This window comes from Nomascus leucogenys, chromosome 11 (genome assembly GCF_006542625.1).
Source record: "Nomascus leucogenys isolate Asia chromosome 11, Asia_NLE_v1, whole genome shotgun sequence".
Taxonomy (NCBI): domain Eukaryota; kingdom Metazoa; phylum Chordata; class Mammalia; order Primates; family Hylobatidae; genus Nomascus; species Nomascus leucogenys.
Window position 1 is genome coordinate 63,088,390 of NC_044391.1, and position 12,835 is coordinate 63,101,224.

The 12,835-nt window shown below is 40.8% G+C and overlaps 1 protein-coding gene across 22 annotated transcripts in view; it reads left to right on the forward strand.

The window, feature by feature from the left end:
- Position 1: 1 nt before the first annotated feature.
- The window catches only part of PPHLN1 (periphilin 1), a 125,322-nt gene continuing 112,488 nt past the window's right edge, over positions 2-12,835 (forward strand). For 6 of the 22 annotated variants that reach the window (XM_030822655.1, XM_030822657.1, XM_030822659.1 and 3 more), the window contains exons 1-3: positions 36-95; positions 6,489-6,531; positions 10,176-10,267. In XM_030822655.1, the coding sequence (XP_030678515.1) occupies position 6,531; positions 10,176-10,267 (93 nt within the window). In that variant the 5' untranslated portion in view covers positions 36-95; positions 6,489-6,530. Of the gene's footprint in view, positions 96-6,488; positions 6,532-10,175; positions 10,268-12,835 lie in introns of all 22 variants that reach the window. The other 16 variants (XM_030822650.1, XM_030822652.1, XM_030822653.1 and 13 more) reach the window with 6 other exon arrangements.

The following is a 12,835-nucleotide window of genomic DNA, read 5'->3' on the forward strand; positions in this document are numbered from 1 at the left end:
TCGCTAACGTCATTGCGCGCGCCGGAAGTGCTACCTGGGATAACGGCGGCGAGCGGACGACTACGTTTACGGGGTCTCCCGGAGGGCCAGAGTCGGTGAGCGCTTTTTACCTTTCCCAGAGATGGATGCAGAGAATGTGCGGGCTGCTAAACGCGGGGGGAGTGGGCGGGAGTTTTCTGTGTCGGGTCCTGGATTCTCCTGCCTTTGAATTGTGCAACAATTCTGCCCATGCGGTTGAGGGTGGAGAGACGCAGTGGAGTTTGGAATAAAGGGAAGTATTGAGTCTAAGAAATGGGTTCGCTTCTCTGTAGCGCCTTAATATGCAAGAAGAAGACTGAGCTAGGTAACTTAAGTGACCCGAGAGAAGTCAGGAAGTCGGTAATTTCACTGAAGGTGTTCGCCGTACCCAGCTATTAGGCACTTTGGGAACTCCAAAATAAACAGATCTGTTTTTTTGTTTTTTGTTTTTTTTTTTCTGGTGGAGATCTCAGTCTATTTGGGGAGACAAGGACAACTTGGGGAGAGTTGGATTCACAGAATGACTCATCTTTAGTATGGGTATGGACAAATGTTGAACTTCTTGTCACCTTTTCTCTTCCTGTAAATCTATAATGGCTACGCACTGCTTTTTCTCTAAGAGGCCATAACGTGCCCACCATTCCTACAGAAAAATCAGAACATAATGCAAGGTAATTTATACTTCTACCCACCAGCACATACAGACCAGGCCTCTAACCACTCCCTGGTAGCCTGCGTTCCAGCAGCCTGGAACCCAGAGCCTCTCCTGGAGCCTGCACAGTCAATCCAGAGTGAAGCCGATGTCTTCTATAGAGACGGAAGTGCAATCCATCCAGGGCGCAGCTGAATTTTGAGAGGGCTGAATGTCTCCATGGCCGACAGGGGACGCTGGCACTAATTCTCTTGGCATATTTGTGGCCAGCCAAACCTACCATGCTTTACATCTCTATTATCCTTGGTTACCGCCCAAGATGTAAGCTTCTGTGGTCTTCTGTGCTATAGTCTCATTTCCATGCTGCTTTGTGCCTTCTTTCGACTTAGGCTATCACTGCTTCTTCGTTTCTTCCCCATTTAACCCCTCAACACCCCTGCCTTCTGAAACCTGTTTCCTGCTTAAACTATTTTATATATTCAACTTCTTTACTGAAATTCTCCTTCGTCTCCTAACCTTAACTATTGATAACACGTAGATTTTCCTGCCAGCCATTTCAGTTGAGCCCTTTCTCTGACCCTGCATTTAAAGTTTGGGCATGGCTGTAGCCATGTTGAACTGATTTCAATTCCTCAGAATACTTTCTTCCCTGAGTATCTTCACAAAGGCTCTTTTCTCTCTCTGGGACATTTGAGCTCCCTGTTCCCTCCTACCTTTTTCTGGATAACTTCTATTAAAGATCTGAGTTTAGCTGTCACTTTACTTGGGTATTCCCTAACTTCCATAGAGTTAGGTATTTTTGCTATGTACTCTTAGCTGCCCTGCGCTTCCCTCACGGCATTTATCACATGTATCCTAATTGCTTCTTTACCATCCCTACTAAGCGAGACTGTCGGTGAGGGACTGTGTTTGTCTCATTTATCTTTGTAACTCCAGTAGCTAATACAGTTCTTGGCACATAAGACAGTCAGTTATTTCTTGAATGATTGCAGGTGCTGAAGGTACGGTCTCAGAGATCAGGCAGTTAACGTTAATGAATACTTCACCCGTAGAAGGGGTCACCTGCCACTCAGCTACAGCTGATTGTGGCTATGTGAGACTATGATCCCAGTTTTGCCAGAACATCTAATTTTTTCAAAAAAAGTTGGAAGTACCATTTTAAAAAAAGCATCCTCTCCCAGTTTTTAAATGTTGTCAGTGGAATAGAATTTTATTAAAAAAAAAAAAGTGGGTCAAATACAAGTCTTATGTGGCCTATCAGTCACTAGTTTGGAATCTGTTTTAAGTCTGTAGGGTTTATATAATGGGCTTTGTGGAGAACAATAGGTTTTGAATTGGGCCTTGATGGACCGTTGGATGTTGAGTGAGAAAATGGGAAAAGGTATCCAGTTTGGAAAATAAACAGCTCCATGGTAGTGTATTAGTCTGTTTGTGGCACAATAAGGAAACAGGCATAATTATATGCTTTTGGGGAGAATAGAAAGTTAGATATAATAGAAGGAGGCATATGGAAGATAGAAGTTTGGATTTATTATGGTTAATAAAAAACCGCTTGGATTCTTGATCCTGGAAACTTCACATTATGAATATGCAGTAACAGTTGATTATCCTTTTTTTGGGTAAAATGGAGGGTAAAACACTGGAAGGAGGCTGACCGGTTAAGGCCTTAGCTTCCATCCATATATGAAATAAAATTCAGATTTATAAATATTATATGTAGGCAGACATCTGGCATTTTTGTTTACTTGTGTAATTTTAGTTAACTGATCAATTATAATGGACGATCAGGGATCTCCTACTAAGTTTAGTGCAGTACATTTGGGCTTATAAAAGAAGTATCCTTAAAGTGTTGGAAAGTCAAGTGACTTGTAAAACTAGTAGAGAATGCAATACTTTATTTTTTTTATTTTTTGAAACGGTGTCTTGCTCTGTTGGCCAGGCTGGAGTGCAGTGGCACGATCTTGGCTCACTGCAGCCTCCATCTCCCAGGTTCAAGGGATTCTCCTGCCTCAACTTCCTGAGTAGCTGGTATTACAGGCATGTGCCACCATGCCCGGTTAATTTTTGTATATTTTTTAAGTGGAGACGGGGTATTACTATGTTGGCCAGACTGATCTTGAACTCTCGACCTCAAATGATCCACCCAGCTCAGTCTCCCAAAATGCTGGGATTACGGGCATGAGCCACTGCACCCGGCCCCAGTATCAGTTAATTTTTTTTTCAATGACCTTAACTAATTATATTCTAAAATTTATGTTTAGTTGTCTGGAATTTGAAGTATTTCGTGGTTTTTTTTTTTTTTTTTTTGAGATGGAGTCTCATTCTGTCACCCAGGCTGGAGTGCAGTGGCGCGATCTTGGCTCACTGCAAGCTCCCCCTCCCGGGTTCACGCCATTCTCCTGCCTCAGCCTCCCGAATAGCTGGGACTACAGGCACCCACCACCGCGCCTGGCTAATTTTGTTTTTGTATTTTTAGTAGAGATGGGGTTTCACTGTGTTAGCCAGTATGGTCTCGATCTCCTGACTTCGTGATCCGCCCCCCTCGGCCTCTCAAAGTGCTGGGATTACAAGTGTGGGCCACCGCGCCCAGCCTGGAATTTCAAATATTTTCTAATAGAATCATTAGAATATTAATTCACTCTGAATACTGAGCACAGTGTGCAAATTGTTCTAGGAGCTTAATATTCATCAGTGAACAAATAGACATTCCTGCTTTTTATTATTATTAGCACTAATAATCTAAGATACTATATAGTGTACTTTTAATACAGATTAAACCCTCACTACTAGAAATACTATTAGTAGAAATACTACTAGTGAGGGATTAATGTGTATTAAAAGTACACTATATAGTATCTTAGATTATTAGTGCTAATTAAAAATAGCACGATTGGGGGATCTGTTAGTTAAGTGACATTAAGAAGGTAACATTGAAGGGCAGGAAAGTTAATTCCACAGATACCTGGATGAAGGGGTGACCTGCCCCTCCACACCTGTGGGTGTTTCTCATCAGGTGGGACAAGAGACTGAGAAAAGAAACGACACAGAGACAAAGTATAGAGAAAACAGTGGGCCCAGGAGACCGACGCTCAGCCTGTGGAGGACCTGCACTGGCACCGGTCTCTGAGTTTCCTCAGTATTTATTGATTACTATTTGCACTGTCTCAGCAAGGGGAATGCGGCAGAATAGCTGTTCTGTACTGTCAAAATGGTGATAGTGGGGAGAAGGTCAGCAAGAAAACGTGAGCAAAGGAATTTGTGGCACAAATAAGTTCAAGGGAAGGTACTATGCCTGGATGTGCACATAGGCCAGATTTATGCTTCTCTCCACCCAAGCATCTCAGCGTAGTAAAGAATAACAGAGCAGCATTGCTGCCAGCATATCTCGCCTCCAGCCACAGGGCAGTTTTCTCCTATCTCAGAATAGAACGAGTGTACAATCAGGTTTTATACCGAGACATTCCGTTCCCAGGGGCATGCAGGAGACAGAGGCCTTCCTCTTTTACTGATCCTCCTCAGCACAGACCCTTCATGGGTGTCGGGCTGGGGGACGGTCAGGTCTTCCCCGTCCCACGAGGCCATATCTCAGGCTGTCTCAGTGGGTAGAAACCTTGGACAATACCCGGCTTTCCTGGGTAGAGGTCCCTGCGGCTTTCCGCAGTGCATTATGCCCCTGGTTAATCGAGAATGGAGAATGGCGATGACTTTTACCAAGCAAACTGCCTGTAAACATATTGTTAACAAGGCACATCCTGCACAGCCCTAGATCCCTTAAACCTTGATTCCATACAACACATGTTTCTGTGAGCACAGGGTTGGGGCTAAAGTTACAGATTAACAGCATCTTAAGGCAAAACAATTGTTCAGGGTACAGATCTTTTTTTGTTTGTTTGTTTTTGTTTTTGAGATGGAGTCTCTGTCACCCAGGCTGGAGTGCACTGGTGCGATCTCGGGTCGCTGCAACCTTCGCCTCTCGGGTTCAAGTGATTCTCTTGCCTCAGCCTCCTGAGTAGCTGGGACTACAGGCACGTGCCACCACACCCGGCTAATTTTTTGTATTTTTAGTAGAGACGGGGTTTCACCATGTTAGCCAGGATGGTCTTGATCTCCTGACCTCGTGATCCGCCCGTCTCGGCCTCCCAAAGTGCTGGGATTACAGGCGTGAGCCACTGTGCCCGGCCATGGTACAGATCAAAATGGAGTTTCTTATGTCTTCCTTTTCTACATAGACACAGTAACAGTCCGATCTCTCTTTCTTTTCCCCACACCTGGAGAAGAACATTCTGTGCAGGGAATTGCCAGTGCAAAGACCTATGTTCATCTAAAGTTTGAGGTCAAATGTGACTTTGCTGTTCAATAACCCTAGTTGGCTATCAATAGTTGTTGAAAGAATATAAAAAGCGAAGGAATGAGTTCGGGGGGGAGGGGAAGCTATTTATCCTGAGTGTATTTAATAATGAAAACTTACTAGATTGGAATGCAGAGTTACTATAGCCTAAGTTGCTACTATAACCAGTTTGGATAAAATGAAAAAACAGATCCATTATCTTGACTTTGGATTCACAGTGTTAATGGTTTGACAGAAGGATATTGCCTATGACTTTGTTTTCTCAATTTCCGTGACACTTTTGCTTTGAGTGCAAGTCCTCCATACCCTCTTAGCCCTCAGTTGAAGTTAACATAACAGTGGTTGGATAGCCCAGTGGAGTGCTCTAAGAAAGGCTTCTTTTCTTTCTGGAATTAAATATCCCATGGTGGTATATTAAACATACTGTCTTCATTGAATATGGCATAAGAGAAAGAGATTTTTATAATCCAGAACCATTTATTAGTGCACTTCTGAATGAAGCTTGTATTCTCCACACTGAGTTCTAATTCTGTTCTCTGCCTAATTGTGATGTATAGGGTCCTTCTGTTTTTCTGTTGATTCTTCAGTTTGCATATCTTGTTGGCTTAGATAACTTTTCTGGAGTACCACTGAAACTGCACTGATATGAGGAGACGTAGTGATGATGTGGCAGGTAGCATGATCACTCACTGGGAGTCTGAACACCTTTGTATAAATGTAACTGGTCAATTTCCTAAGCCTGGATAATACCATAAACAACATACGCCACTAATTAGGAAGCTTGCTGTACTTATCAGCTATTTTTAAATCCTTTAAAAATTACAAGGTTCTAGCATGGGGGCAACATGGTAAGACCATGACTTGATAAAAAAAATTAGCCAGGGGTGGTGGTATGCCTGTGGTTCCAGCTACTAGGGAGGCTGAGTCGGGAGGATCGCTTGAGCCCAGGAGGTCAAGGCTACAGTGAGGTGTGTTTGCCCCACTGCATTCCTGCCTGGACGACAGAGTGAGACCTTTAAGGAAAATAAAAAGAAAATTGCAAGTTTCCATTTGAATATAAGGTGATATTAGTGTACTCTGTCTTCTAATTACCATAGGAGATGGTAATTTTCATCATACTAAACTATGGAGGTATTTTGAAGCCAGTGTTTACAACAACAGCTAAAAACAACCTTAAACATCTAGTACAATCTCAGAGATAAGGATAAGAGAGATGACCTGCCCAGCTCTCAACTGGCAAAATTCTAGACTAGACTTCTAGGACTAGAATTCTCTTATTATAATTTTGTTCTTATGAAACTTGGGTGGCCTCTGGTGGCCAAAATAATATCTTCTATTTTCAAGAGTGTGTTTGAAGGGAGTTTGGCTTGAGAGTTCTATTTATACAATTAATGAAGATTTAATTATTTCTCTATATTGGTTGGTTTATACAGACACAACTCTTTACGTCTGTATTTCCCCCCCTTACAGGAAATTGTTGAAAACGTTAAATTTGATTCCTAAAAGGACTCAAGTAAGTATAGTATAGTAGTATTTAATATAGTAGTTTTTGTTACATTTTTTGTGGGACACCAGTAAACTTTAATATTTCAGTATTAAACTACACAGTATTTCTTTAGAACTCTTATTGTTTATTTTTCTCATTTATTACAAACCTTATTTTTATTTACATTCTCCTTTAGTATATTAATTTACATTCATCATTTTTACCATTACTTCACATGTTATGCTTATTGAATGATTTTCAGGAACTTTAAAAACAGTTACATACTTTTGTAATACTTAATAGTATATATACATTATGCAGTAAAATATTCATCCTCTGCCCAGCTACCTAGTTCTCCCCAGAGGCAATTGCTGTTGCATTCTCTTGTTGTTACTCCCAGGAGTAGTCTGTACATGTGCATATATATTCATACCTGGCCTTTTTACTGTGCTTTTCTTTGCTTAGCAGTGTATCTTGGCAGTCTTTTCATATTGTTACTGGGGTTACTTTTCTTTGAAATGGTTTGCAAAAATACTCCTTTTGTATAAATATAACTCATTGGTCAATTTACAAAAGGAATACAAAATATTCCTTTTGTATAAATGTAACTGGTTCAGCAATTTAATTTGTGCTATTCTGATGGATTTTTTTTTTTGAGATGGAGTCTCGCTCTGTTGCCCAGGCTGGAGTGCAGTGGTGCAATCTCGGCTCACTGCAAGCTCCGCCTCCTGGGTTCACGCCATTCTCCTGCCTCAGCCTCTCCGAGTAGCTCTGGACTACAGGCGCCCGCCACCATGCCCGGCTAATTTTTTTGTATTTTTAGTAGAGACGGGGTTTCACCGTGGTCTCGATCTCCTGACCTCGTGATCCGCCCGCCTCGGCCTCCCAAAGTGCTGGGATTACAGGCGTGAGCCACTGCGCCTGGCCAACTTCCTTTATTAACCTATGTAAATGTTGCTTTCCTTAATCTCATCACTGCAGTTGGATTTTTGCAGAGCTTTTAGATGAAAATAAGTATGTCATTATAGTTTTGGTTTTCATCCTCTTTATTTTGAAGGAGGTTGAACATCTTTTCAAAAGATTTTTAAGAGCCATTTGTATTTTTTTGTGAACTGTTTGCTCATATGTCTGTTTTTCTTCTGGGTATAGCTATTGATGTTTTTCCCTTTTGATTTGACTTTAATTCATTGCTGTTACTATTTCTCTGTACTGTATCTTAAAAAGGATAAAATCTAACTCTTTAGGCTGAAACCTTTAGTGGATTCAGTAAAGGTGGCAGAGGAGGAGTAATGTTGACAATTTACTTCCCTTTCAAGCTTCCGTAATTCTTGCACCTAAAAGACTGATTGCTTGGAATCATACATTATTAAATGAGGTCTTTATGTAGACAGAGAATTCAGTTTTATTCATGCATAATGTTAAAAGCTAATTTTTTTCTCTTGAATGTGTGTCTTGAAAAAAGTTAATTTTTAGTTTAAAGTAAGATTTCCGCCGGGCACAGTGGCTTACGCCTGTAATCCCAGCACTTTGGGAGGCTGAGGCGGGCGGATCACAAGGTCAGGAGATCGAGACCATCCTGGCTAACACAGTGAAACCCCGTCTCTACTAAAAAAATAAAAAAAATTAGCCGGGCGTGGTGGCGGGCGCCTGTAGTCCCAGCTACTCGGAGAGGCTGAGGCAGGAGAATGGCGTGAACCCGGGAGGCGGAGCTTGCAGTGAGCCGAGATTGCGCCACTGCACTCCAGCCTGGGCAACAGAGCGAGACTCCGTCTCAAAAAAAAAAAAAAAAAAAAAAAAAAAAAAAAAAAAAAAAAAGATTTCCTAGGCATCTCTGGCTAGTTAATTCATTATATTGGGTCTGTTTGTATTAGAAAATATTATAGGTATGTTTTTACAGAGAAAATTGGTTGCTTTGCTATAATAACATCAAAAAAAAGTTGCACCCTTCTTTCAGCCTTTGTTTTTTCCTTAACTTAAACTAACCGAACCATTAGAATTCTATAGCTGTTCTGTACTGTCAAAATGGAATAGCTATCTGTTTCCCCCTCCCTTAGTATTGCATTATAAGGAGCCACCAAAAATCTTTTGACATTAAGTCTTTTTTGAAATGTGTTTCTTCTTCACATATCTGTGCCCTACTTTCTATGTACTGAAAGGCACTAACTTACTACCTGGACCATTTTCGTTTTTTGCTCATGGTGGGTCTTCTGTACATCAGGATGGTTCACAGTTCTTGGCTTAGAACTTGCTTCATGATTACTTCACTTTCTCCTGGTTCTTCTCTGTTAACCATTTGTCATCCACTCCAGAAGTTGTCAAGCTACTGCCTGCAAGTGCTAGCCTGTTTTTGTAAATACAATTTACACACTCATACATTTATGTATATTGTCTATGGCTAGAGATTTGAGTAGTTGTAAAAGAGATCTGTGACCTACAAGGCCGAAAATATTTGTCTGATCTTTTGCAGAAAAATTTGCCAACTTCTGATTTATAGTATTGCCATTTCATATAAATGGTCTCTTTTCCTGTACCCTATTCTCATCTTCTCTTGTTTGCCTTGTTTACCTTGTCTTTTGTCTGTTCAGTTTCTTTTTTTTTTTTTTTTTTTTTTTGAGACAGAGTCTCGCTGTCCCCAAGGCTGGAGTGCAGTGGCGCGATCTTGGCTCACTGCAGGCTCAGCCCCCCCGGGGGTTCACGCCATTCTCCTGCCTCAGCCTCCCGAGTAGCTGGGACTACAGGCGCCCGCCACCTCGCCTGGCTAATTTTTTGTATTTTTTGTAGAGACGGGGTTTCACTGTGTTAGCCAGGATGATCTCTATCTCCTGACCTCGTGATCCGCCCACCTCGGCCTCCCAAAGTGCTGGGATTACAGGCGTGAACCACCGCGCCCGGCCACAGTTTCTATTTTCATCTCTTCTTGTGGCTATATACCCTTGAATTCTATAACACCATATTCACCTTCCTCAAAGTAGGAAGCATTTATGAAAAGAATACACCCTCCCACCCCCCTTTCTCTGAATCCCAAACCTGAAAAATGTTGACAGAACTTTTAATTTCACATTTTGTGAGGTGGCTTTTGCATTAAAGTAAATTTATAGCATTAAAAAAATCAGGAGTGGTTTCTTTCAGGGATTGTTGAATGTGTTTTTGCAGGATTGTTCTTTTAACGCTTTTTTTAGTTAAAAACACATTATTTAACATAGAGTAGATATATATTAAATGAAGACTGTAGAAAAGCAAAAAACTAATGTTATTTATATGAACTATTCACTAGGAAATAGGAATAGCTTTGCTGATCAGCCATTTAAACTATTCATTAAAATGAATCATTTCTATTTTTTGCTATAGGAGAATGAAGAAGTATTTGTGGTCTGAAGTATTATGAATTTTCCTCCCATAATTGGTGGCAATAATCTGTTTGAAGCTTTAAATAGTCTTGCCTAAAAAGGAAGATAGGGCTTTCCGTGTGTTTTTTTTTGTTTTGTTTTTTTTGTTTTTTTTTTAAAGAAAATCTCAAAATTGGAAGAAACATTTTTCCTTTTGGTCACTTTCATTTTTTTTTTTTCTCTTAAGATCTCTGGAAAATATTTGTGTTGGAAAGTAATCATTTACTTACCTTTTCTGTTACTTCCTAGTATCATAAAATCCATAATTCTTTTTTTTTTCTTTAGTGGCTTACAGAAGAGACGAAATGTGGTCTGAGGGACGATATGAATATGAAAGAATTCCGAGAGAACGAGCACCTCCTCGAAGTCATCCCAGCGTAAGTTACTCCTACATATTGAATGATTCAAAAACCTAGTGTCTGAGTTAATTTGATACACCAAATCTAGGCCTGTTAACAAAATCTTCAAGTGTCAGAAATTTACCAGTGTAGGTTACAAAAGAGATCAAGCTTATCTTTTAAAAGTTAAAAGTTCACAAATAAAAGAAAACATTTTATTTAAGTAGAAAACTTAGTATTTATATTTCTTGTTTAAATTTCTAAATGAAGGGTTTATATTGAATTTAATTTGTGAACAAAATTACAGATTTTATAAAGATTATACCATCAGTTAGCAAAGAAGTATTTGAGTACCTGCTCCTGCTGTTACTGGCTGTTACCTATTTTTTCTGTATTCCTAAAAATGTTACAAATTGAATATATGAAATTCTAAAAGTAGGCTTTCATTCTAAGAGAGGAGAACTGTCTTCCTGGAGTGGAAACATGTTAATATCCCTTGTTAGGATTCCTGCAGGTGTGCTGTCCTGTGGTCAGGCAGTCTGGCTGGTAAGTAAGAATGCCTGGAGGCTCAGGGTCAGGCAGACAGGCAGCTTCTGGTGTGTTGTCCTACTTCTTGTGTCTTTGTTGCTCTGGGAATTGGGAATTTTGAGCCAAGCCTTTTCTAAGCCCAAAGAACTCACTGTTTTGTTTACTGTTTCCAGTGCTACATCTAGTACTTAGCAGGTAATAGAAGCTCAATATTTATTTGAGTGAATATGTGTACTGACTCCCCAGAATCCCCTGTGGAGGTCTAAAGGAGGGTTTGGGGAAGGTCAAAAAGCTAACTTAAACTTTTGCACAGACCCATTCTAAGCACCAAGGGACTAAGGTTGTGGTGATGGTATATGAATATATTATAGATTCATTATATTACCATCAAAAGCCACAAATATTTATGTCTACGTTAGTTATTTTTTACTTATGTAACATTTAATCCTATAGCCCACTTAGATGGGTGGTATCATCTTTAGGTTTGTCGTTGTCCTAAATTACAATCCAGGTTGGGGTTGATTTAAAATGATTTAAGATGGAAAAAATAAAGATACCCATTATACTTCAGGATGGCCAGACTTAATTATTACTATATGTCATTTATTTCCAGGTTAATTTGTAGTCTTCATGTTTTCAATAAAAATCCCATTGTTTTTATTTGTATTTTTTACTTGATAAGGTTATTCTGTAGTTTACCTGTAGGGAAAAAGGATGACTTTTTCTTTATCTCCCCTCTCCCCTCTGCCACTCTGCCACTCTGCCAAGGATATATCCCATTAGGAATTTTTCTGTTTTTTTTTTTTTTTCTTTTTCTTTTTTTTTTTTTGAGATGGAGTTTCACTCCTGTCACCCTGGCTGGAGTGCAATAGTGTAGCCTTGGCTCATTCACTCTTGTCGCCCAGGCTGGAGTGCAGTGGTGCAGTCTCGGCTCACTGCAACATCCACCTCCTGGGTTCAAGTGATTCTTCTGTCTCAGCTTCCTGAGTAGCTGGGATTACAGGCGCCCACCACCACACCTGGGTAATTTTTATATTTTTAGTAGAGATGGGGTTTCACCATGTTGACCAGGCTGGTCTCGAACTCCTGACCTCAGGTGGTCTGCCCGCCTTGGCCTCCCAAAGTTCTGGGATTACAGGCATAAGCCACCACGCCTGGCCTCTTTTCTTTTTTTTGAAGCAGTCTTACTCTGTAGCCCAGGCTGGAGTGCAGTGGTGCGATCTTGGCTCACTACGTCCTCTACTTCCCGGGTTCAAGCAATTCTTGTGCCTCAGCGTCCTGAGTAGCTAGGATTGCATGCCACCATGCCTGGCTATTTTTTCATTTTTTTATTTTTTTAAATTTTATTTATTTATTTATTTTTTTGGAGATGGAGTCTAACTCTCTTGCCCAGGCTGGAGTGCTGTGGTACAATCTTGGCTCACTGCAACCTCTGCATCCTGGGTTCAAGTGATTCTCCTGCCTCAGCCTCCTGAGTAGCTGGGACTACAGGCACAAGCAACCACGCCTGGCTAATCTTTGTATTTTTAGTAGAGATGGGGTTTCACCATGTTGGCCAGGCTGGTCTCGAATTCCTGACCTCAAGTGATCTATCCCTCTCAGCCTCCCAAAGTGCTGGGATTACAGGCATGAGCCACTGACACTGCACCCACATCTAATTTTTGTATTTTTAGTGGAGACAGGGTTTTGCCGTGTTGGCCAGGCTGGTCTCGAGCTCCTGGCCTGAAGTGATCTGTCCACCTTGGCCTCTCAAAGTGCTGGGATTACATGTGTCAGCCACCACTCCCGGCCACATTAGGAATTTTAAATTCTGTGTTTTGAAGATACTTAAAAGGGTTTTCTGTGTGGTTATGCCATCACCTGGGCCCCAGTCTGTAGGATTGTGTGCTTTATTACTTTGGGGCTGGGGAAAGCAGGTTATTATATCGATTTAAGATTGTAAGATGAGTAGTGGACCCAGGGGATAAGGATGTTGAAGGTGCTGACCCAGAGAATTATTGAAGTAATACACCATTTGGTATGCGCTGATAAAGAGAGTGAGGCTGAGAGGGACAGGAGATTGAAAGAAATGAGTGGTTG